Source organism: Porites lutea, chromosome 1 (genome assembly GCF_958299795.1).
Source record: "Porites lutea chromosome 1, jaPorLute2.1, whole genome shotgun sequence".
Classification (NCBI taxonomy): Eukaryota; Metazoa; Cnidaria; class Anthozoa; order Scleractinia; family Poritidae; genus Porites; species Porites lutea.
The window spans coordinates 13,234,169-13,261,398 of record NC_133201.1 but is presented as its reverse complement, the minus strand read 5'-3'; the positions used below and the strand labels follow the sequence as shown (position 1 = coordinate 13,261,398).

The 27,230-nt window shown below is 39.3% G+C and overlaps 1 protein-coding gene across 1 annotated transcript; it reads left to right on the top strand.

Moving 5' to 3' along the window:
* The first annotated feature begins 1,222 nt into the window (after window positions 1-1,222).
* LOC140945640 (uncharacterized) lies at window positions 1,223-26,207 on the top strand. The gene is made up of 7 exons (XM_073394666.1): window positions 1,223-1,517; window positions 10,189-10,337; window positions 11,242-11,324; window positions 17,359-17,383; window positions 23,706-23,787; window positions 23,931-23,952; window positions 25,944-26,207. The coding sequence occupies exons 1-7, from the start codon at window positions 1,341-1,343 to the stop codon at window positions 26,120-26,122; spliced, it is 717 nt and encodes a 238-aa protein (XP_073250767.1). The 5' UTR covers window positions 1,223-1,340; the 3' UTR covers window positions 26,123-26,207.
* Window positions 26,208-27,230: the final 1,023 nt, after the last annotated feature.

Sequence of the window (27,230 nt, the reverse complement as noted above, 5' to 3'; positions counted from 1 at the left end):
ATGGTAAAGTACCCCCCTTTTTGATAGCCTGCGAGCAAGCTCTCCTATTTGGGCGAGTGAAGCGAGTCTCGCGAGAACGCGCGAGCGAGCGGCGAAGCCGCGAGGGGCCAGCGAAAGGAGAGCTTGCAACCATCCCTCACAAATTTTCATTTGTACTTCGCCCAGACGAAGGGAAATACCATTGGCTGAAAAATGACGTTCCGGAAATCAAAGTTGATTGATAACAGGCTAAGCTGGCACCCGCTTCGTCTGTGTGTCAAATTTGGTTCTCAGGGGGATCAGATTGGTACCGAGAACTTGTTTCAGCCCTCAAAGCAGACGGGCTCGTTTGATGTAATTCTCGTAAAGAGAATATTGCGAGCCGAGGATAAGTCGGATCGAGTTTGTAGTTCTTGTGGAAGGAAAATGAAAACCCTTCATCACTGAGTTGTATTCGTTTGTGTCAAGCACCTTGTTTAGTTCTGAAAACCGGGAGAGTGAAAGTGAAGAGTGATTCAAGCGCTGTTTTCCAACATCGGTTTCTTCGCCCGGTTGAATTCTACTGGGTAGAAAAATTCAGACACATGTACTTGACAGTGTAACTGTGTAGCGTGACCGTAAAGAAGGAAAAGAGAAAGAGTTGGAAGCAACTGGAGTAAAGCTTAAGAGAACCAAGTGCAGGAAAACGCTATTCTCCAGTTCCAGACGGACAAATATATGATGTTTTTGTTGGTGATTGCGATGGGGAGTAGTCTTCTACACTGCAGTAGGAATGACTTTTCAAAAGTAAACGAAACGAGAATCAAATTAGTGAGTTCTTATCCGAGCGGACACGTTGAAGTTCGATGTCCCCGTGGAAAGAAGACATATAAAAACATTGCTTTGATGCTGTTGCGAAAGCGATTTATAAATAAATAAATAATTCTACGCGTCCTCGCCTGTCGGTTGTCACTTTTCTAATCTGCGGCACGTTTGCGGTGACAGTTTTCACGCTTTGTGGAGTCCCGGGGTTTCCGGGGTGGAAATGAAAATTTATGAGAGATGGTTGCAAGCTCTCCTTTCCTCGGCCCCCTCGCTCGCGCGTTCTCGCGAGGCTCACTTCGCTTATCCAAATAGGAGAGCTTGCTCGCAGGCTACCTTTTTGAACGCTTTTATAGCTCAACATTCCGGCGGGCATCTCAGGTTAAATGTTGGCCAACGGTACAATACATGTTTAATACATGACGCTTCTACTATGCATGGCAACGACCTAAACAACATGGCGGGCGGTGTGAAGGATCTCTTTTCCCTAATACATAAACTTATCGCTTGATTCACTTACTTAATTTCAAGTAATAGACGTCATAGTTATTGTTATAGTTATGCCGAAGAAAAAGGGAAAGAAGAAGGCAAAAAAAAAATCAAGTAAGTCCAGCGATGAACGCCAAACGTCCATGCAAGTTGGAGGCATTCCAAACAGAACGATGATTCAACATATGGCTTCAGAAACTCTCAGTGTTGCTGGCAGCAGTCGAAGCGGCATTTCCTCCAGAGAAAGGGTAGGAATTCGAAGTAAATACGGAATAGAGTAGTTCGCTACATGAATGAGCATTATTTTTTCTCATGCCTGCATGGTGCTCATACAGGATCTAGAATAACCTGAGATCAGGCCCAATTTTAGCAGTTCTCATACATTCTCTCTTACGTGCTCCCGCTAAAATTGGGCCTGATCCAAAGTCTTACTAGCTTGTGCTCACTGTGGCCAGATTTTGGCCGCAATGCTGATTGGCTGTTCATCGGAAGTTGAAAACGCTTATTCCTCGCGTGGCTGATAGCACTGTCAAAAAATCTTTGTGAATGATCCACCGTCAGCGGAGAGAAGGATTTTGCTGTCTTTTTTATTGTTTTATGGTCTTGTGGTAGGCCTGCCTTAATATGTGCCATGGAAATTCAGAAAATTCAAATGGTTGTCCATATCTTCTCAGGATTTGCTTCATTTATGGAACTAATATGATTGTATCGCGGAGTTGAATCCCTCTGCAGGTTGTTGACCGCGAACAAGATGCCTTTTGATTTACCAACAAACAAGTGCAAGTCAAAATACTGTCACCATCTTAAAACTGGTTTTAACGTTTAGTCAGGAATGACTTCTTTGAACGGGGTATGCAAGCGTAGGCTCACTGCGAAAGAAACCTCAATCGACAGCTGTGAACCATTAGACACATTATTATTTATTTATTATTATTTTTTTGAACTATTATTATTTATTTTGCCTTTGAAAAAGTTTGCAATATACAGTGTATTTCTCCAAGAGTTTTAAAGATTTATACACTGAAAATCGAGGAAAATTGGCGAGGAAATATAAAGGCTGCAGAAAAATAGAAATTTCACTATTTTAAAAATTGAGCGTGCCTAGCGAAAATATTAAAACTAGAACAAAGTGTCGCTGTCTCTTCGAAAACGTTTTACCTTCTATGGCAACGGAAATAACCTCTAAGATCTTTACTCTCGTAAGAAGTTAAATGTGATTGTGGTGACTGTTTTATTGTTAGTTGAAAAAAAGATAAGAGCTATTTTTTTAGTCGGCGAGTCTACATTTTTCCCACGTATAGAAAATTTGCATACTGAAAAAAAGCATGCAACGGAAGTAATAAAAAAGTGGGCAGCAGACGTTTCGTAGAAGGTTTGTATCAGGCTCTCTTTTCGTTTCACCTTGCCCACCGGAATGTTATTTTTAAGGTGAAACAAAAATAGAGCCTGATCTCAGGTTAGATCTGGACAGGTATTTTTGGCATCTAGGATTTGACCAAACTACGGTGCGGAATTCGGGAAAACGCAAAATAGCTTAACAGGTAACGTGATTTGACTGCTACCTGGGAAGCGGGATTCATCAAAATTTGGGCATTGGATGCAGCATTTTTTGCTTGTCTTTCGGAATTTGGGAAGTTGATGTTGTAGCGGCAATATGGGAGTTAACCAGCTCCTATCGGAGCAAACTGTAGAGTAACGTAGATAATGATTATAAAATTGAAACTGTCAACAAATAAGCGGACAGAAGTTTCACAGGCAGTCATGTCCAATACTGGGATCTTGTGTAATTTGTGAACCCCTTGATCAAGTATCAGGTGGCACTATTGGCCGATAGTTCAGTTAACATGTTGGCCGATTATGGTCCACTCTTGATTGCCTTATCAGTCAACTGTCGGTAGACATGTCAATCGGTATGTCAGTCTACACTCCACCTATATGACAGCCAGTCTTAATAGGCAAGTTTCGTATTCCCGACAGCCCTGGGATGAGCACAATTGCAAGGCTAGTGCGGGTCAACTTCTTTGCAAAAACAAACATAGGCAATTTGCTGCTGAGTCACTGGAAAACGATAGAAATCTTAAAAATAGTAACATTTCAAAACTTAAACTTATCAGTAAGTCAAAGGGATATCTGTTACAAACAATAAAATTGTGGGAAAAGCTGATCGTAATAACTGAACAGAAGAAAGGATAAGGCGATGAACCCAAAAGAAGAAGTAAACTTTTTAAGCTTGAAAAGGGTAAAATTTGTTAAACTAACAATATTTTATTTCCTTTAATTATCTTACTTTTTAGTATTCTATTTACTCTTGTGTATATCTGAAAAATGGAGTTTAACCCATTCACTCCTGGAGATTTTGCCGAAAAACGCGTTTTGAAGCTAGTCGAGTGGTTTTCTGGTCACTGTCGTGTTATAAAGAGCTTAAACTTACCACAAACCGGTTTACAGGTCGTACACTTCAAGGCCTTCTGATCCAGATGCAAAATATCAGCTTGCGAAGTTCGGGCATGTGCAGAAAGCAAAATTTCGAGATAGTTTTTGGGTTTAAAAGTGACACAGCAGTCTTGACTTTTACTTTTCGCTTTCTCTCCTCCCCTCTTTTTTCACTTTTCTTGCCTCATTTTTTTTCTCTTGCTGGGCATTTAGTAGGCTTCATTTTGGTGGGAATAGTTTTTAGGAAAGCTTTTAGGATCTTAGGATTAGGTGAAAGGAAAGGTAGGTGAGCAATGTAACAAGATTTCCTTGGAGATTTTAAGGTCAATGTTACATGGTTTTTTGCCTCTTTCTCCGGTGTCCTTGACTGAATTATGCTCATTCTGGTATGGTTTGAGAGATCTCTTCACTCTGCACAAGTTAGCAGACAAAGTTGTCCTTGACCGTTAAAACTGATGACGTCACAAAGGGTAGAAAGGATGTGGATCTGCACGGGCAGTTACGGGCGGTTCAGAGGCGAATGGGTTAAACTGCTCAGTATATCGTCTGTATAAAATTCTGTGTTTGAGTTCTTGTCGAGTGAAATGTGCATACATTTTTCTTTAGGTGACTGAATATTTTGATAAGTTTAAATAATGTTAGCTAGATGAAAGTTTATGTATAAATAAACTTATACTATTTTAGTTGTTTTCGTTTAAACTTATTTAACTTCCTAACAGTGCAAGGAATTTATGCAGAACGTCTGTCCTGTCAGTTTATTTTTTCAAAAACACAAGATTTTGCATTTCAATTTGCTCCATAACCATTTGAAAAAAAATGTCAACTAAAAAGAAGGTCACAGTTTAACTTGCAGGTTTTTGACAAGTATGTACACTCCAATTTAAGGTATGGCTAAAAGAAGTTTTAACCATCACTAAAAATAACATTATAATGGCTTCAGGGTATTACCTTGTTTAAGGATTTTGAAACCATTTTCGCATTTTTGTTGAACTCACTCACCGACCACTATTTAAGTCAATTTCTGGTTAGGCTCGTTGTTTTTCTTAGTGATGACAAGCTGATTTTGCTTTTGCTGTTTGAAACCGATGATTTCTCAATCCTAGGTTTTGAGACCTCAAACTTTCCTTTTTCTCGGCCAGTCAGACGCAGTTTTCTCATGTTTGTTTGTCTTCTTGGTGAAGAAGCAATAAACAAGCACTCATCCTAGGCTGCCCAAGAATATGAAACTATCGGTCGACTGTTGGTGGAATATTATATCGGTCGACTATTGGTGGCATATTGGTCGACTGTCGTATACAGTAATATAATATGTGTTTTAAAATCAGTTCGGGGAAGCTAGGTTTCAGTGTTATGCACTTCAAATGTAATATTCCTCGTTCTTTCAAGCCAATATAAAACAAAACAAAAGAAGAGTTAAATATTCCTACTTCTATACATGTAAATCAAGAAAAAAATAAGCACACCCCATTGCCGACGAAGCCTTCTCTAAATGGCAATAAACAGACCAACCACAACTCTTGAGAGTCTGTATACGAGTTTTGCTATCTTTACAATCCGTATGCATGAACAAACCACATATTCCTGTTTCAATTAAGGTTGCTTCGGTGAAGAATGATGCTTGATGCGCGATCCATGTTTCATGGCACTGTCATGGCCTACGCTGCATCATGGGACTATGCTATGTCAGTTTAACATTAAGACAGTATTTCAAAAGACTGAAACAGGGGCCTTTGGCAGTTGCTGCTTTTTAAGACAGTGATTTGAGTTAGGTTTTGCTCTGTGGCCTAATATGCAAGTGTTGCAAATTTTTACTTGTGCACGTGAGAATTTTAGATTGAGTTTTATAAAACAAATACAAGGGGTTTGTTGAATCAGTATGGGTTTATTTATTTTTGAGGCAAATTTTTTAAGATTAAAAACAGAAGATAAAAGAATAGTGTTGATTTGTTTCATTGAAATATTCAGCAATGTGGCCCAGACACAGCTTAAAGAAGCCATAAAACCCTCTTCAATTAATGAGGAGTTGTTAAAGGAAGCGGCTTCTAATTTCTTTCTGTGATATTTTAAAAATTAAATTCCTCAGCTCGTTCATCCTTAAGAATTTGCTCAGCCGAGTGAGATGGAAGCTCTCTTAAACGCTTTTCTCACTTTTTATTAACACCTTCAAACAAATTTCAGTTTTAAATGGCCTCCATTCTTCCAATCAACATAAACAGGGCTGAACTTCCGGCTACAAAAGGGTCTACCATAAAGCACCACAGGCTTTGAAGAATGGATTGTGCATCATGTACACAAGAACAACCTTAATTGAAAAAGGTGTCTACCGTCTCTTGCAGCCATGAAAGTACTGCAAGTCCTACTAATGAGATGCCAATTACGGACTGTATGCAAGTTTTGCAATCTGTACAATCCATATATATATATATACGTGTATGGATCGACAAACTGTTTATCCTCTTGTGCATGATGAAAAGTCCTACTAATGAGATGCAATTTATGGATTGTAAACGGCTCTTTACGGACCATAAGCGAGTATGATCCATACGAAATGACAAACCGTATAATAAATAATAATAATAATAATAATAATAATACTAATAATAATAATAATAATAATAATAATAATTATAATTATAACAATTTATTGACAGTATTTCTACATGGTTTACATCCATCATACTAACTAAAAATTAACTAACTACACTGTACTTACATAATCTTACTAAAAAATCACTCACTATTTACAATGCACTTAAAAACTGTTAAAACTGTAAAATCGAAATTAAACTACTATAAATACTTTGAGTAACCATAACTAGGGCATGCTGGCCCTACTCTTTAAAATTGTAAAACAATTATTTTTTAAAAGTATTAAAGTCTGGACACTGCCTTAAATTTGCGGGTAGGGCATTAAATAAAGTCACTAATGAGTCCTGGAAAGTACTCTAGATCTTATACCCTCCCTTGCCCTGAAAATATTCTAAGTCACACAAATGAGATGCAATTTACCCACTGTAAACAGCTCTTTTCCAATGGCCTTGTCTCATAAATTCAAAATTTCAATTGAAGTTGCAAACATTTTACATTTATTAGCTTTGGCAGTGGTTAGTCTTTTTTAATGACTTTATTTTAGAAACAACAAACGGGATTTGGGAAAGGGATGAACAAAAAGAGCAGGATGCTGGATTTTCTAGAGTGGAGCTGGAATGTGAGATCAGGACCCATCCGTCTAGACCCTACTCATAGAGCATTTTTTGAGGTCTTCCCACGCAGTCCAAAAGAAAAAGTGAAAACCTCTTGAAAACGGACGTTAATAAATTATTGACAAAAGGGCAAAAAAAAAAATCAGACAATTTGGCAGGTAAAAGTGAAATCCTGAAAATATTAAATTATTTTTCCTTGGAAAGTAAGATCTCTGCCTCACTACCTCACAGGTGGATCCAGTGTGGATTGCCGTTTGTATAAAAAAAATTGTCTTACATGTAATAATAGAAAGAAACGCTGATAATTTATCACAAATTATTACAGCAGCAGGTTATTAAACCATTTTCCAATCTGATAAGTAGCAGGTTGTTGCATTTTTTGAATAACTGAATGAAATGAACCTTTGCGACAAGAATCACTCAAGTGTGAAAGAAGCACTGCAGTGAGCCATCATTGATCAGCAGGCTGCATGTAAATATGCAGATCGATGCAAACAAGCGAGAGCCATCACCCTGAATGAGTACCTTATTATACGAAACAAGAACACGCTTACAGCGGCATTCAGGTCCCACCTGCTTGGAGATTAGATCAAGAAATGAGGAGGCGATTAATTCTACAAGAAATATGATTTACTCACTAAAGGTTTTTTACTTCCTACTTTATCGATGTCGATACGTTTTATTTGTTTCTGAATTGATTTACACTGTAGTATGAGTGTAAGCGACGCCCAAAAATACCTCTGCAGTACGTAGCAGCCTATACGCATGTATAAATACATGAAAATTCAAGGGTCTCGATTCCAGAGAAATTGCATCATTGCCAGATATCGAGAAAGTGATTCAAATGGCACGTCATTTCAATCGCTGAAAATAAATTGCATGCTCATCACAAGACTCATTTGCATACAGTGAATTAAGTTTACAACACCCGACCATCGCAATTTTGCCAATTAAGATTCTTATTTTTTTTGACCACTCAGTAGTGTTCACTTGCTCCAAAGTAATCAACGCTTTCAAGCGATAGAATTCGTTGACCGACATGTTTAAGAAAAGCTCTAAATTTAATCTTTCCTAAGCTTTCTTCGCAAAACATGTGTGGCTTTGATCATGCAAAGATTCTTAGTCCCAGTTTCCACGGTCTCCGCAACGAACGCCTGGCATAATGACCTGCCTTTTGTGTCCCAAAAATTCTTGGGGATACTTCCAGCACACTTCTTGAAACCTTTACCCTATTTCAGACCAAAATCTGTGATTTTCCCTACCCTATTTTAGACCTGAAGCCCTGGAGCCCGGCACGTGAGCGGAACACATGACAGGCTGTTACAGCACATACACGGTAGTTGGCATAAACATTAAAAGGGAAATGGTCTTATTGCCAAATGATGAAGAAGTAGCTAATTCTTCGAAAAAACATACCCAATTCAGGACTAGAGTGCACAAACTGTACCCTACTTCAGACCAAAATGGTCAAAATTGATACCCTATTTCAGACCAAAACAGCTAAAAAAACATACCCTTTGGCACGGCATACCTATATAATTATATAGCCTATATAAGGGACAACCCCACGGGGCGAAAAATGCGTTGCAGATTATGAGTCTCGCTGCTAGTATTGGAAATTAATGTGACTTGAATTAATGCAAATTTATTGGAAAACGACTTTCAAATAATTTATTAAATTGATGTAATTTAATGTAAAAGACAGATCGAGTAACATTTCAGAATGAAGCAAATGTATGTGACACTCACAGAGAAAAACTTGTTGAGACAAGAGAAAATGCAAAGTTAAAGATACAATCTGAAAAGGAAACTTTGTTCTTGATACTTTCCTGGCATACAGCAGACTGTATGATACTCGGCTTCATACCACAGCCTGTATGATAGGGCTTCATATCACAGCCTGTATGATAGGGCATCATACCACAGCCTGTATTATAGGGCTTCATACCACAGCCTGTATGATAGGGCTTCTTACCACAGACTGTATTATAGGGCCTCATACCACAGCCTGTATGATAGGTCTTCATACCACAGCCTGTATTATAGGGCTTCATACCACAGCCTGTATTATAGGGCTTCATACCACAGCCTGTATTATAGGGCTTCATACCACAGCCTGTATTAAAGAGCTTCATACCACAGCCTGTATTATAGGGCTTCATACCACAGCCTGTATTATAGGGCTTCATACCACAGCCTGTATTATAGGGCTTCATACCACAGCCTGTATTAAAGAGCTTCATACCACAGCCTGTATGATTTAAGGCTTTATACCACAGCCTGTATTATAGGGCTTCATACCACAGCCTGTATGATAGGGCTTCATACCACAGCCTGTATTATATAGGGCTTCATACCACAGCCTGTATTATAGGGCTTCATACCACAGCCTGTATTATAGGGCTTCATACCACAGCCTGTATTATAGGGCTTCATACCACAGCCTGTTTTATAGGGCTTCATACCACAGCCTGTATGATAGGGCTTCATACCACAGCCTGTATGATAGGGCTTCATACCACAGCCTGTATGATAGGGCTTCATACCACAGACTGTATGATAGCTCTTCATACCACAGACTGTTATGATAGGGCTTCATACCACAGACTGTATGATAGCTCTTCATACCACAGCCTGTATGATAGGGCTTCATACCACAGACTGTATGATAGCTCTTCATACCACAGCCTGTATTATAGGGCTTCATACCACAGCCTGTATGATAGGGCTCAAGCAAAGAAACCTGGCCACTTTCAGGGTTCGTCATGGTTTCACTGTGACTGGTGGATCTCCACGCTGAGAAAATACTCCTTCAAGTGTAAATTAAGGTTGCGGAAGTTGATGCTCCACTTTAATAACAGCACAGAAATATAATTTCAAGAAATTAATGCAATGCAAACTTTTAAATTTTTGTTAATATAATTTCATGGGGCATTAATTTCCTACGTGTATGATGAGGTTATAATGAAGTAAACTAGTTTGTTATAACAATGACCTTTATGAAGCCAAGCAGAGAAGCCAAGATTCGATCACCGAGAATATTTCGATTTTATTTCAGCAACTAAGAAGTTTTCAATAACTTTGAAATTTTACTAAAATGCTTAGCAATGGTTAAACTCTCAAAGAATCAAACAGAAAAGAGGATACCTTTTTTGGCAGAAAAGATAATGAAAACTGAAGAGTAACAATAACCCTACCAATGATTCTTGTGTGCCATATGGTTGTGAAAAAGTCTAAATATTAATGAGAGGTTTTGCGTATTTATTTCTGTTACTGCTGACAGCTTTCGCAAGCCCTGTTTGAAGCTGAACTACAAAACCAGAGGAAGTTCATGAAGGGCAAAGTTACATCAAGAGCATATGAACAGCTTACACCACAAGAAATCAGGGACCTCAAGCTGGTTTTTGATGTGTTCGATACAGATAAAAGTGGGTTAGTGGTTGTGCTATTGATCACCCTTCATTAAGCAATCACTTGCGCATGCCAAGGAGCTTATTCTCAGATTAGATATTGTAAAAACTGACTTTCTATCAAGTGGTCATGGCTTGTACAGTGACAGGGAAGCTCTGTATCCATGAGACTCATCCCATTGGGGGGGGGGGGGTTACTGCCATATATGAGTGATATAGGTATGTGCCGCTGCAAAAGGTATCGTTTTCAAGCAGTTTACTCTGGGACAGGGTATATAAATCAGAGAGTTTGGGTCTAGAAGAGGGTATCATTTTCCATTTAGATTGATCCATTGGCTGAAGATTTTAGTCTAGACTAGGGAAACTGGGAATTGCCACTCAAGAATATAAAAAAAATCAAATCTGTTTTGTTTTGGCTGGACTGTGCTAGTGACCTCAGTTATTTCTGGAAAACAGCTACTCTAGGATAGGGGGGATTTGGGGAGTTTTGAGTTTTAGTCTAGTATAGGGTAGCAAAATTCACTTGAACAAGCATTGATATAGGCTAAGGGTTCCAGCGTCCCAGCGGCACATCCCCACCCAAAAAGTCCTAAAGTACCCCCCACCTCCCTGGACTCACAGTTAATCAGAACAAGAATTGGCATGTTAAATTGTTTGAGAGATATATGGTTAAAACTGTGCATAATTTTTTAATCACCATTCCTATTAATGTGTGTTGATACATGTGTGTTTATTGAAAGCACACAGTGCAAAGGAGTGATATTGTCAGTATATTGATGAATATTATATGTGCGTGCCAGATCTCTCCCTGAGATGTTGGATCTTTGATTTTTTAACCCCACCATGAGATGCATGTCCCTTGGGGGTACCAACGTTATAATCCTGTACAGGCCTGACATTTTGAAAGAAATCTCTCCTATTTTCAGGTCCATTGATGCTCAAGAACTCAGAAAGGCCATGAAGGCATTGGGGTTTAAAATATCAAAGGAATCAATAGAAGAAATGATAGGTGAGGTAGTGTTACTGTAATATTCTTTACAGCAAAAATTGGCAGGTAAAAGAACGTTGTTTTAATATTTCATCTCACTTTGCAGACATGTTTGTCTCTGCCAGCGATTTTTGTCAGAAATGCATTGCAGTTCCATCAGCTTTTTACCATCCAAGCATTATTTTTTCTGACATGTACTTTTGGATTTGTGTTATTCTAAAGCAAACCAACCATGAACTTGATGCTTTCATGTACCACCAATAAACTAAAGAATAATTTCAGCTTGTACATCAGATGTTGTACCTTATGCTGATGGATGTTGCATGCAAACTTGCCTTTTGCTTTTCAACCATATGCAAATTAGTTTGCTATGCACTTTTTTTCTGAATAAAATAGAATAATATGAAACCAAAAAAATATATAAGAAAAAAAGAATGATGGCCAGCATAACTTAACTGTATTATATATCCATCGTGGTAGAAATCAATAATTTTTGTTATCTAATAAAATTTTTGATGATTAGTTGGAGCTCGTTGAGAACTTTCTTTTAACAAAATTTCCCCCAAAAATATTATTTCTGTGGCGATGTAAGGAACGCAAAAGATTCTTTGATGCTTATTACTTTATCTTATCACAACACTAGTCTAATCATAATCACGCAATTCACAGCTACAGGTATCTGCAATAAATCCTAGTCTACAGCTTCATTTCTTTGTTTAACTGCTTGTAAATGCCTCTGAAAAGGGGGCAGAGATCTTGTTTGTTTAGTTTGTTTTTGTCTTCCACGTCAAGATGAAAGGTGACTGCTCTTCTGCAACTGTTTACAAGACCACAAGAGATACAGTAAAACCCTGCGTATAAGAACCAGGGTTTTATTAAGAACCTGTCAGGCTAAAATTTTCATGCTAAGCCCCCTCCACGTAAGAACCTATTAAGGCTAAAGTGAGGTTCTTATCAGTGGAGTTGCTGTAAAAGTGTATAGGTAGACTCTGCTGAATTAAGTTCATCATCTAATTATATTTAAAAGCAACTTGACATAACATTTTTTTACTGCCTTTAGGCATTACTGTATGGTAGAAATGTTTTATATTATGAGATGATATTTATCATGTTTATAATATATTTAAATGAAATTCATATGAAAATATAAGAGCCTATTTTAAGAACCTTGGAAGTCTACATTTGCTTTAAGTACCATTTATATAAGAACTTGTTAAGGCTAAATTAAAAAATCCAGGTTCTTATACGCGGGGTTTTACTGTAGCTTTCTGTTTCTAGCGTTTGTACTTACATGCAGCATGGTTGTCATCCTAAGCAGTACGTATTTTCATGTACAGTAGTAGTCAAAAAAAGATACTTAACAGTTACAGAAAATACTGTTCCTTTTTGCATGTAAAAAGATAAAATATTATACAGTCTACTCTCTCTTAATGCATGGTTCAATTTGACGTGTTACCTTGCCCCCTCTGGGAGTGCCCCTGGGGATTTGGAATTTTTTCTCTCCTGGTGGTCTATTCCCCTCCCCCGGGCATGCGGAAGGGGAGAATTCCCCACCCTTCAGCTCCTGATCGATCTCATACATATAAATTTTTGGCCGGGGGGTATATCTTTTTGAGAGCAATAGTGATTTCCGTACAATAGCAAAACGTGTCGTTTTCAGAACTTTTGTAAAAGTTTTCTAGATTTTAGTAAAGGAAGGATAATACATGTACATGTATGTAGTTAAAACGTAAGTGGCATTAAATATGAAAACGGAAAGGAAGGACAAAACTCTTAAGCGCCTCCTTGATAGAACACTTTATAAAAACACTGGAATGAATCTGTGTTTATTTGTTATGTTAAAAGCCTTTTAGCCGTTTTCATATACGGTCTATTTGAGTTGTTTTATTATTAAACTAGGCTGAGGAATCTTTCTTTGCTTCTTTTCCAAAAAAACAAATCCATTCAAATACCCATCCCAGGGGCGGATCCAGGATTTTCTTTAGGAGGGGGTGCACTTGTCTCTTGCTCTACTTCAACACCAATAAACCACATAGTTTTTTTTTTTTTGCAGAATACCAGTTGTATTAGAAAATCGCAGGTCATCTCAGGGGGGGGGGGGGGGGTGTGCACCCCCTGCACCCTCCCCCTAGATCCGCCCCTGCATCCTACGCACATTCGTTTGGAATTTTAAAACATACCTTCAAAAAGTTGCTAAAATTGGGCCTGGTCTAAGGTTATTCGTTTCCCGTGCCTTTGCTCTGGAGACAGAGACCATGACAAAGATACAAAATCAGGGAAAGAGAAACGAAGGAACAATTAAGTTGAAAATGTTGTATCTATAAGCAAAGAATTCTCCTTTATCCTTTTCTAAAGTTGATACGAGGTATCCGATAGATAGGATTTAAGGAATTTCTTGTCAAGAAGTAGTTTTACGGTTTCCTTTTTTCAGTCTTGGCAAATATTTGTTAAAAGTATTCAGTTTCATTAAAACTTTTTGTTGCGATAATAAATGTGACATAGTGATCCAGTAACTTGAGTCCAGGCCATTCTGACTTTCCTCGCCCGATAGCAATGGGGATCATTTGCGGTCTGGGTATCATTTACGGTTGGGGATCATTTGCGGTGTTGTTCAGGTGTAAGACTTCGGAGTGTTCTAACATGTGGTCAAAGAAGAATCGAGGATGGAAGGTGTAAAAAAGACGCGATCGCTTAATTTCAAACCTGATTTCAAGTTGGAAAAAACTTGCTCAGGATCAGTGTCGAATCCATTTGCCGAAACCTGGTACCCACCTCCCCCACGAAATGCAATGAGTGGTTGCTATGGAGACGTCGCCAGCTCCTCACAGGTGCAAACGATACTTGAACAGCAGCAAGAGGCTATACAGCTTATGACTTCCTCAATACAGAGAGTCATCAACAGTTCTGTTAATTACGTAAAGGTTATGAAGCGCCTCCCCCTTCATTGCAGCCAAAATGGGCCGATAGAGCTGGAACGCTTGTAACCTGAGATCAGGCTCTATTTTCGTTTCACTTTGAAAATTACATTCCGGCGGGCAAGGCGAAACGAAAAGAGAGCCTGATACAAACCTTCTACGAAACGTCTGCCGCCCACTTTTTTGATTGATTGACATTTGCGAATCAGCCAACCAAAAATAACTTCCGTTGCTTGTTTTTCTAGTATGCAAATTTTTCACGCGTGGGAAAAATGCAGACCGGCTGACTTAAAAAGTAGCTTTTATCTGTTAATTTTTTCAGCTACAAATAAAGCAGTCAGCTTCCCTGCTAGCAGAGGTCTCTCACGGCGAGGCAAAAATGCCTCGCCGTGAGAGACCTCTGCTAGCAGGGAAGCAGTCAGCACAATCACATTTAACTTCTTGCGAGATTAAGGGAGATCTCGAACGTTATTTCTGTTGGCATAGAAGGTAAAAAGTTTTCGAAAAGACGGCAACACGATGTTCTACTAGTTTTATTATTTTGGCTAGGCGCGCTCGGATTTAAAATACTGAAATTTCTAGTTTTCTGTTACCTTATATTTTCCTCGGTAATTTCCCCGATTTTCAGTACATAAATCTTTAAAAACAAAAGTAAACAGCCAACAAGCGAGGACACCAGTTTTCCTGGTTTATATTTTACAAAAAGCGAAGGCAAACAACCAGTCTGTTACCTTAACCCACCAGCTTTTATAATAATGCCTACAAAAATTCCTTGAATAGCGATGCGATATTTTTCGTCTAATACTTCACAGTTGGCGATTGAGGTTTCTTTCGCAGTGAGCCTCAGCTTGCGTACCCCGTTCAGAGACGTCATTCCCTGCTAAACTTTCAGATGCAACCAGTTTTAAGATGGACAGTAGTTTTATTTGCACTCGTTTGTTGGTAAATCAAAAGGCTTCTTGTTAGCGGTCAATAACTTGCAGAGGGATTCAACTCCGCGATACACTCACATTAGTTCCGTAAAGAAAGCAAATCCTGAGAAGATATGAACAACCATAAGAATTTTCTGAATTTCCGTGGCACATATTAAGGCATATTTTCCTACCATAAGACCATAAAACAATAAAAAAGACAGCAAAGTCGATCCTTCTCTCCGCCGACGACGGATCATTCACGAAAACAACCACGCGAGGAATAAGCGCTTTCAACTTCCGGCGTTTCCGACAGCCAATCAGATCTTGTGGCATTGTTCTAACAGCCAATCAGCGTTACGGCCAAAATCTGGCCGTAACGAGCACAAACGTGAGAGAGTTTGTATCAGGCCCAATTTTAGCGGTAGCCGTTAGAGAGAAAGTATGAGAACCGCTAAGATTGGGCCTGATCTCAGGTTAGAACGGTTGCGCTAAGTGGTACGGTGCCCACCTTTTCACATTTGGTTAACTTTGTCGAAGAGCTATGTTGCCGAACACGATGTATGGGGAGTTAGTTGGGTCAACACCGGATATTGATCGAGGTGAAAGTCAGTGTCGAAAAGGAAGAAACCGTCCAGCCTGCGCGCCATGGGAGGTACCATTTCCACGCAGTGAGGACTGGAGCACAGTGGGCATTTGAGGCAAAGAAATGTACCTTGGGCTGAGTTACTTCTCCGACGTCCACGCTCTGAGGCCATATCTGCCGGGTTTGAACTGCTGCCCACATGTATCTACTGTCGAGGAGAAGATGGGGTGGATACTCGAAAAAGAGAATTTTTGTTGCCTACTGTTTATGGCACGTCGGACACTTAGGAACCTTAGGAAACAAGAACGCTCTAAAACTGTGAAGTCTCGCTTGCTTTGAGATAGATAAGAAGTGAGGAGGCGATTTATTGTACACGAAGCAAGATTTCCTTGCTAAAGTTTCTCACTTCCTTCCTTATCAACGGTCGAGTTTTCTTCAAGAGAGGTCAAGGAATCGGGGAGAGAGAGAATGGAAATGTGGCTTTTTCCTCTGGAAAAAGAAGGAGGACTGGCCTGCGCATCCCACTCAGTTGCCGGAATTGTCTGGCGAACACAAAGAGCTTAAGCCGAATGTTGGTCAAGCAAATGTGATCGTCTGTGATGAGAGTTTTGCGGCGAGGTTCTCCCGTTATTCCTCGTGGGATAGCCTTAGAAAGGCAATTGCCGGGTTGCTACGTTTGAAGAACTGCTTGTCCAGTTATGTTACGAGGTTTCCAGGCATTGTTATTGGAGGGCCTTTGTCTGTCGCTGAAATTGGTGTCACGGAAAGTTGCCTTGTCAGAATTGTTCAAAGGGAAGCGACCCGAGAACGCCCAGATGTCATTTGAATCAATGGATCCCATCATCTTGCCAACGTAACCCCGCAACCAGGTTGTTGGCCCAAACCTATCATCGGATTCAAGGTCATTCTGGTCCCTCTCAAGTGCTAGCTTCAATCAGGCAGAGGGTCTGGGTGATTCGGGGTCTTTCGGTCGTGCGCCGTATCTTGGCAGGCTGCATGAAATATCGCAAGCGGAATGCTCATCCTGGTGAACAGATAATGGCTCCATTACCTGAAGCAAGAGTTTCACAGTCCACCGTTTACCCGAGTAGGCGTCGACTACTTTGGTCCCCTCTACGTCAAGCAAGGGCGTAATCAAGTCAAACGCTATGACTTTTTGTTCACATGTATAACATTCATTTTGACAGCTTTGGTGTTATAATCTGTCATAATCTCGTTATCAGTCCGGGAGAAATTTCGACACCTATTTCAGTGTGAGGTTTTCACGGCAGTACTGTTCAGTAACAGAACATTACAGCTGTGTTATTAGGCTCACAAAAAATATGTTCAAGGTCAGGAAGTTTCCAAAATTATTTTTCTAATTTTTTCAATGAAAGATACATGTATAAAGTCCACAAGTAGGATTTTGAAGGACTTTAAATATCTTTAAAATATAATGATTATTTTTATTTTCAATCTTGTTTGGGCTGAGAAAGAACTTTTATGTTGAGACAATAATGACTTAATCCTGGGTTTGGTCAGTGATGAACGAGTTCCAACCAGGCCAGTAGATCCTGTCTAAGCAATACATAGCTTATGGAAAAATAAAGTATTGATACATGTAGAAGCATTAAATGAATGATCTTGTTGTTTGTTTTTGTTAGCTGACCTGGATTCTGACAAGTCAGGGTAAGTACTAACCAGTAACACAAAAACCTGATTGATTTCTTAATTCATCAGAAAAATTCTTATTGCCGGTTATATGCTTTTTAAGTCAGCTACCCTGTTTTCAAGGATGTTGATTTATCAGCCTGTTAGAAGGTTTTCACTATTAGTGGTTCGGTTCAGGGGCATAAATTACGGGAAAATGAAAGAAGGGTCTATGAACGGGTAAAAGACAAGAGAGCAAAATATTGCCTATCGGGGGTAGGCACGTTGAATCTGACACTCACCCACATGCTTATCTGTTTGAGAATCCTATAGAGCGATTTTCGCATGACTTTGAAAAATGGTTTCGGTAAGTGTTCGTTATTTGTTTTATCAGCCAATGGATGAAAAGAACAAAACATGGACTCTTCGTTTTCCCGCCAAAGAAAACCCTGGTATGGAGAATGCATTGTTCGATTGACCAGTCGTGTTGCAGTATGACGTCAGAGCGATTTCTAGAAAGTTTTTCGGGCATGAAGTTTTTCCAGCCGAGCGTTCGCTTAACCAACCAAAAACCAGGTGCCTTTGTATCCGTTCGATAAACCAATCAAATGGTTTTATTTCCGTTCTTTTGTTGTTTCTGTTTTGTTCGCGCGTTTTCATTTCAAGGTCATATGAAAATCGCTCTATTAGTCGATGAGGCAAAAAGTTCCTACACTAAAACTCTGAAGACACAATTATATCTTGAGTACAGACGCTTCACTTGTGATTTTTTGATCGCATCAAAAGTTTGCGAGACGAAATTTAAAGATTTCTGCCATCCTTGCACTGTCGATTCAGAACCAGGAGTCAACATGTCAGGGGCCCGTTTCTGCAAAGTCCCGATAACTTTTCGGGCCCGAAACCAAATATTCAGATCGAAATATAAGGAATAAGAGCGCGGGTCCTTGCAAGCAAAATACTCCATTTTGTTTCAATAACTGATAGTTTTGTCATGTTAGATGCAAAACTATTGAAACTTCTATCTTGCATATAAACAACAACAGCTTTACGGGCCCGTTAATTATCGGGACTTTCGAGAAACGCGCTCACAGTGAATGAAATTGACTGCACCATTGCTCTTTCAGTCTGTTACTTCTTGTAGGCTACGAGGAGTTAAAATACATTGTATTCTTGTGTGAATAAAGCATGTAGAATTTGACAGGGAGCCATGTGGGATCCTGTTTCACGCAGTCTTTCAATAACAGTCAGAATAACAAGCTCTTGATTGTAACTTACAACGACACATGTAGGATAAGAAGTTCAAATCCAAGTAAATAACGTGGGTAGAGTGGTGCGTAAAGACGAACTTGACAAGAAGTTCTGATTACGATATATGCAAGTTTGATTGATAAAGTTCAATGTTTCATACAAGTTCAATTGAGCCGAGATTGAGTGCGAAAGATGAAAGGTTATTTGTGGGCTTATGGTATTCGACGAAACGAAACGAAACGAAATGAAACGAAACGAAACGAAACGAGTACTGTAACTTGTGAAATCACAGGTGTCCCAAGCTCACGTTACGAGTTTGTTATGTAAGTTAACTTTCTCACAAGAGAGTCGGTGTCGCGTTACAAACAACCGTTGAGACTTTGAATGAGAAATACAGTACTGCGATCTCCGAACGCTAAATATCATTATTCTTACTTATTTTTCTATAAAATAAATAAAGGACACTTACTTTTGATGTATTCCTGTGTTTTTTGGTTTGAAATCAGCGATTTGGTCGTTTTTTGGCTGTTATTGTTTGACCCCTGTCACTCTCTTCATAATACGAAGTAAAGGCAGCACTGAAAAACAGCCGGCGGTCCGGACCTTGTCTCAGTGAAATATTTCAACCGCCTCGTCCCTACTCCTTTTTTTTGGAACACGGCTCCGCCGCCAAAACTTTAATCTCGCACCCACACAATACCGCCAGCCACGCAGGCTATATTTATCCTGCCACCAGACAAGTAAGATCGCATTCTCTTCTCGACATGTTTGAACAGCGTCCCAGATTTTTGACAAGTGCGTTTGTTCTTTTGTTATAAGTTGGGATAAACATTGCATTGCCGGTGGGATAAATCTTTGCCAATTTGGTTCCCGACTTGTAGTTTAAAATGAACAAAATGTCTATTTCGAGAAAACAAGGAAATTTTCGTAAGACTAAAGCAAAAAAGCTGTCAATGTTAATACGTACCAGAGAAGGAGCAAGAACGTTTTTGACACAGCATGGACCGTTTTCGCCGCATGTGGCGTCTCGGACGCGAATTGATCTCGTTGTATATATTTACAAAAAGGATCTGCATTTTTTAAATACTACTTAAAAATACTGATTAGGATGGCAATCATGCCGCATACTAAGGCAAAAACTGAGCTACGACACGGGAGGCCGAATCTCTTGCAGTCTGTTAGAAACAAGGCTAAACAGTTCGGGAAGTGTCATCATCTTTCGTCTTGATGTGGAAGAAAAAGAAAACTAGACAAACGAGATGGCACGTGCCATGTGTCGTGCTTGACATAGCCCATTTTCATTTGACACACCGCGTGTAGCGTGACGAAACGTCACTTGCGGTGCGGAGCAAGGAGAGGTGACTGTTTTCACAGGCATGATTTCTCGTTTTTTTCCCCATTTTTTAGTCCGCGTAAGTAGATAAAACAAAACAAGACAATACTTTTATTTGGAGTCTCGTAGCTAGTCATAAACGTTGAAATTATTTTAAAATTACAACATACAGCTATATCATTATCAATAATTATATTTTATTATAATATTTTATTTTCATATCTATTTTTAACCCGCCACCCGTCACCCGTCACGCGCCACCCGCCACACGCGGAAAAGTCCTGCCGTTTGTAACGCGACACCGACTCTCTTGTGAGAAAGTTAACTTACATAACAAACTCGTAACGTGAGCTTGGGACACCTGTGATTGCACAAGTTACAGTACTCGTTTCGTTTCGTTTCGTCGAATACCATAAGCCTTATTTGTGAACCACGTGGCCTGAAATACAACAGAGAAAATTAAATCTAACAGAACTAATAAATCTAGGATAGGCTGATGTGTATGAGAAAATTAAAGCTAACGTTCGCATTAATGGTAGCAACTCTGAAATGCCATAATTGCTTATTTATGCATATCACACGGAAGGCTAAACAAGATGATCAAGCTATACGATGAGTACGACTATACTACGACAGCTTACGACGGTGGCTAATAGTGAATATACCCTATATTAAAGAAAGAAACCTGACTTAGTAGCTCCAAAATGTAACAACGTTCCGAGAATAGTCGACTTGATAACAATGAAGGAGCAATTAAACAGCCATTAAACTTCGCCTGAATTTCATCCGGTTACTTCGAGTCGTTGTTACTCCCTCAGTAACTGAGGGAGAAATAACGACTCGAAGTAATCGGATGAAATTCAGGCTACCATTAAACTTAACTTGACCAAAAACAGTGAAAAAGAAGATCTAAAAGCTTAAGCCCTAAAAACAACGAATTAATTATTAACTTTGGGTTGCACACGCCGTAAACTTGACTTGATTTGGGTGGATGAATACCAGTGTAGATAGAACCTATGGCCCAATGCCAAGTAGAAATTGTCAGATCGAAGTCTACACTAATATCGATAGCTGTGAAAACCTTATCGATATGCTTAACAAAAAGACACGCAGGCAAAACTTAGCGATGATGGCAATTTGCCTAACAGAAATTGCAGCCAAGGGCTGGTCCAGTCGTACCACAATGTAAAATTGACAAATTGATAATATCTACGGTATAGTAAGTTCCAGCGATAAGAACTAATCTAAACGCCACTTTTCAAACCCAAAATTGATTGGCTGCCCACCTAAGAGGGGGTACTCATGAATGTTTAAAAACAGGAGGGTTCCGCCCTGAAGTCCAACCCCTTACCTTTTATAAACCACTTTAGACCGAAAAGTTACCTCAGGTTTCATATTCCTTCTATGGGCAAATGGTACCCCTTTCACAATTTTATCTAGTTTAGATCTTTCCATAAAATGAACTGTCTTTGAAATATGAATAAATCACAAAACCAGAATGTTTTCTTGGGGCGTATGGAAAAGCCGGAATCCGGAATCCGGAACCGGAGCCGGAAACGGAACCGGAACTTAAATTGAGACCGGGGTAAACTAGGAAGCACTGAAACCAGTACCCGATACCCGTGTGGAAATAGAATTCAAGATGGCGTCCTCTGTTATCATTTTTTTGCGAAATTTTCAGCACAGTGATCGTGATATACTCACATTCGGAAAGTGAACATAACCACTCAAATTCAAAGAATCAGCCCATGCTGTTCCGCCGCAGACTCGAGCATAAATTCAAGCACAACAACTTCACATTTTCACACGTACTCACATTTCAATCGATTCGTCGCTTTGTCGCGATCTGTAAACGAAAACAGATATGCTTTTGTAAAATGGTAACATTTTTTCAATTTCAGTAAAACGGAAAAGAATGAAAACTTTTATATTCTTACTCGTACCTTTTCTTACAGCAGTTACCACTGACACGCGCCCTCGAAGGGTTTTTTTCTCTCTCTAAGTTTTCATGGACGTCAATCAGCTGTTTCCATGGTTTTCTCACGTGCTCTGACTGAGAAGGTTCCCTCATCGCTGAATGAAGGGCGAAGACTTACAAGAATAATTTCGAATGGCGACGACGTTTATAATTATTTCAATAAGATGAAGGATTACATTGTTTAAACAAAGAGGTCTCTGCGAGCTGACTGAAATAGCCGAAACACTCTCTATAGTTTACGTAAAGGTTTCCAGGTTGTTTATTTTTTATTTGATAGTACACGCACGGGAGCCGTGGACGAATTGCGAAGGTCTTTAGTAGTATAAATTCAACGAAACGAAAGATATCACACCGACAAGGGAAAAGGTTTCCTCTGAGTGGAGGCTGTTTTCGAAATGAATTTTGTAACCTGCAGATCTACTTATCATTCTTCATGTTATCGAATAGAATCCAGAACTAACAAGAACTTAGACGAGTTGCGAGTGTGTAAATAAGTCGATAATTTGAGTTTCCCCCCACATAGTCTCGACAAATTCGTGCTCCTCGTAATCTTGACATGAAGCGGTGTCAGATCCTGTAGCAAAATATTGCAAAAACGTCTTACACAACGGCATGTTCTTCCGAGTGCTCGAAAAACGGCATCCTCGAAGACCCAGGGGCAGATAAAGGGGGCGAGGGAAAGTCTAAACGGGTGGAAAAATATTTATGGAACGAAGAAAAGTAAAGAACGGCGAGAAGAGCCCGTGGGGACAATGTCTTACCAGACCAGTTCCAAACGGTCGCCGCCGTTCTGGCTTCTGATTGGTGCCAGAAAACTTGTGTTTTTCTGGCACCAATCAGAAGCCAGAACGGCGGCGACCGTTTGGAACTGGTCTGGTAAGACATCGTCCCCAGGGGCTCTTCTCGCCGTTCTTTACTTTTCTTCGTGCCATATTTTTCCGCCCGTTTAGACTTTCCCTCGTTCCCACTATCTCCCCCCCGGGTCTCCGAGGATGGAGAAACGGGGAAAGAATCTTGCTAGGCCAACGCTTGAAAAACCATGGTAACGGTTGATTGACGTCAACCAAAACGCAGGTGTGAATCGAAGAAAAAACTCCTTGAGGGCGCGTGTTAGTGGTAACCGCTGTAAAAGGGCTCTGTGTTTCATCCATTGTGAGGGAAAGGCCGCAAAGGGAGGAGGAGTACTCATGTCAATCATGATCCCAAGTTGCAACGCTCACGCGTGTATGAAATTCTCGAAGAAAAATTTTGCACCGTAGGCAAAAAATGCGACAGTAAAAAATATAATAACAATAAATAAATATAATGTGGTGATGAAAAGTCTTGATCGAGCAATTATTGTTAGTGACACTCTCAAGACAGAAACGTCTCCAATTTTTATTTCTTAGGTTCGAGTTCCGGTTCCGGTTCCGTTTCCGTATCCGGCTCCGGTTCCGGATTCCGGATTCCGGCTTTTCCATACGCCCGTTTTCTTGACTTTGTCGCAGCCTTGAAATGCGTGTGTTAGTTTTCCTACTCTTTTCAAATACGTTAACTCAGAAAATCACTATATTCTTGCATATACCTGAAGCCTGGAAAAGGTACCCCTTCATAGCGAGTACTCTTTAACCCTCCTCCCCCAGGGTTTATTTCGCCCTGATTTGGCTTGTAGTCACACTCATGATTTTAAAGTTGGACTCTCACTGCTGAGGTATTACATACGGGGTAATTATCACTTGTATGATTACAGACCTTTAATGAAAATTATTCCTCTCAGTCCTGTAACTATCAATAATAATTTGCGGTTATGCCTGTACACACAGGTCGATTGAATTTGATGAGTTCTTGGAGTTTGTGATTGCAAGACAAGGGGATGGAAGAGATGTCCACAATGAAATTATTCAGGTGTTTTGCTATTACCTTGATGTACCTTTTTGTCATACTTATAATGTACTCACGGTATAGTTTAGATAGTTTTATAATATTGTACATTCCTAGCTTTTGTTTTAACATAGTATTAATTCAATGGAACGTTATCTTACCCACAGGGTTTCAAGATGTTCGACACAGGTAAGCAAAAAAAATTTGTAGCATTTTCTAGGACAACTTTAGCAAAACCTTAATGGTTGATGACCGCACTGCATATTATGGCTGTTAAGGGTGAAGAGAAATCATTTTGATGCCCCTGTGTCATAATTTCAGTGAAATGTAAGAATTTGCCTGTAATGGATTGGACCACTCATAATCAACTCTTATATTACTTAAGCCCTAACCTTTTATCATTTGGCGAGTTACAAAGGTTGGTCCGATCCAGTCCGACCCAGGTTTTGTTGATGTCTAAATTTTTAGCTGTTCTGAGTGTCTGAATCTTTGTATCTTTGAACTTTGTGTGTTTTTGTCTGTTCTGCAAGGACCACTAAGAGGGGTAGAGAATGGCTCCTTGAAAAAAGTGGTCTTGGAAAATGTTGGGCCCGATATTTTTCGGTGGATCCTGAAGTCTCGATTTTGGGTGATTTTGCGTGTCGGAGCCTCGAATTGCCTTAAGCCTCGGTAACGAATTTTGAAACCTGGGTCTTGCAGTCTCGCAAAGTCTCAAATTTACCATTCTAATACCCCTAATAAGGTGAAAGGTACATGTACTATAGTCGAAAAGTGATTAGCAACCAATAAGATTTTGGCAGGTAGAATTTTCATTTTAACAAGGCTGGTGCCTTAAGAAATTGACAACTAAAAAATATGGTCAGTCGAAAACAGTACAACATTCAGAGTGTATCTATTTCACCAGCGATGACTTTGTTCCACTGGCCTTAAAGTAGAGTACAAAAAACGAATAATTAGGTACGAACAATTAGTTTAATATTTTGTGGGTTTGCAGATTAAATGGAAAAAAAAATTGTTTGACTACACGTGTTCATTTTAAGTTAAAATAAATGTACATATATGCATCATTGTGGTCTAACAAGTTCCAAAACACCCAGTGGGTTTAAGCTTACAAACCAAGTTAATATCGTAAACCATAGGTAGCCCAAGTGCAACATTCGAGCATCAGCTCTGTTGCATATAACCTTCAAAATATAAGGATTTTGTAGAGAGAAAAACGGTAATTATTATAATCTTTTGATACCTACAAATATGAAAGAGAGATGAAAATAAAAAAAGGGATACCTTTTTAACAGCCTCCTGGTTAGCTCAGATGGTTAACTCTATTTAACTGCCGGCTGGTTTGCTCAGATGGAAGGGTGCCGGTCTGCGGAGCGGAAGATCGCGGGTTCAGACCCCGGCCAGACCAACACTCGGGGTCCTTAAATAACTGCCTTTGTAATGACATCTGCAAACGGTTAGACTTTCTAGTATTCTCAGATACGGACGAAAAACCGCAGGTCCCATCTTACATCACTTTCACTTATCTAGTTCTTGTGGGATGTAAAAGAACACACACTTTGTTCGAACAGAGTAAGGGGCGTAGACCTCGGTGGTGTGGCTACCCTTTCCTAGGGTGTGTTATATGTAAGGAGAGGTCTTAATACGTTGATAATCTCATTATCCTCCTTCAGGTGTTGTTACGGCTACCCTTAAACAGTGTACCCTACTTGAACCTTTAACCCAATAGTGACCAGCATCTAATTTCCCCTATCAATAATATCACCTAATCAAACATACTGCCGGGGGGGGGGGAGGTAATTAACAAAGTTTTACATGGGAAGTCTCCACCTCGAGGTCCAACCCCTTACCCTTTAATATATACCATTTTTCATGAAAAAGGAACCCCTTTGCATTGGTATACTGCCTAGACAGATGGCACCCTTTTCCCATACCTAGTTTACAACTTTGAACTTTCCAGACCTTTTAACAGCTAGAATACACTATCTTTTAAAAACGAATCAATCAAAAACCGAGTACTCTTATTCTTTAATTATATTTATTTGTTTTCATTTTGAGTAACGTGAAACAGGATCTAAAAATTAGGTTAAACTATATTCGGAACAAATTTGATCATCAACTTTTTCTTCCTTATTGGGCTAACTCCAGAAACATTTTATACCATGTTTTCCCCCTTGCAGACAAGACTGGAAAAATCTCCCTAACTAATCTGAAACAAGTGACTCGACTTTGCGGAGTGAAGCTGAATGAACAAGAATTGAAAGAAATGATCCAAGAAGCTGACAAAGATGGCGATAATGAAGTGAACCAGGAGGAATTTGTTAATATAATGCTAAAAACAAACTTGTTCAGTAGCTAGAACAAAACCAGGTACACTTTGGTTGAATAGATTTGTCCTCTTTGTTGATATGAATGATATTAAAATATATGTTTCGTTGTTAGAACCCTTGAATTGGAACATCCAGTGTGGCTTTAAGGTCAGCAAAGAAAGACAACGCATATTTAGGAAAAACATGGGTTTTTGCCCCACCACGGTAATAACCCCTGAAAAGAATTTCCTTTGGCATTTTAACTCGAATTAATGCCAACTTTTGAGATAAATAACACAAAGAGTGGGTCATTTCCCCCACACACTAGCCGGAGGAATAAATTGTTTTGACACTTAACAACAATAAAAAAATCCAATGGGCGACCCCAACCCTAACGTGGTGTCCTGTGCAAAGAGCTTTACAAGATTTTCATATGTTCCACCAAATCATGTACATTTAACCGTTACTGAATGAGCCTGTCAAAGTATGATGTAAAACATTATGCAGATTGAAGATTGGCCGAGGTGGATAACAGCCTCCTAGATCAGTATAATTCTTCACATCATGTGAAAGTCCAATTTATTAATTCAAATTGTTTAAATATTCTTTCAAAATATTTCAAAGTTCCTATTTCTCGGCACAATTTCAGGATATGAAAAAAAAAATGTTTTCCTTGGAGATAATCCTCAAAAAGTAGATAACATGTTTTGCATTGATAGTAGATAATATGTTTTGCATATTCTTGCATTTCTTCAGTTCAGTTTTAGTCAGAAATTCAGCTATTTTGTCTTCAGATAGTTGTGAACGCCATTTTGTTTGGTTAACTACTGCCCAAGCAGCCTCATTTCCAGGCAAATATACCATCGATCACCCTGATCCTTTGAAAGCAAAAATATATATTGATTCAACGGTATATTACATACCATGAATGATTTTAAATGCGTTATTATGATGTGAAGAATAATGCTGATCTCGGAGGCTGTTAACCACCTATCTAAGCAACAAATTGCATATTAACTCTTCAAATCATACGAAAGCCAAATACAAGTAATTTTAGATATAGTGATATCTATTTTTTCTGAACTGCTTGGAATGATTTTTCTAGAGTGCTCAACTTTTTAGGGGCAATGAATGATATAATTGAAACATAGTTCAGGA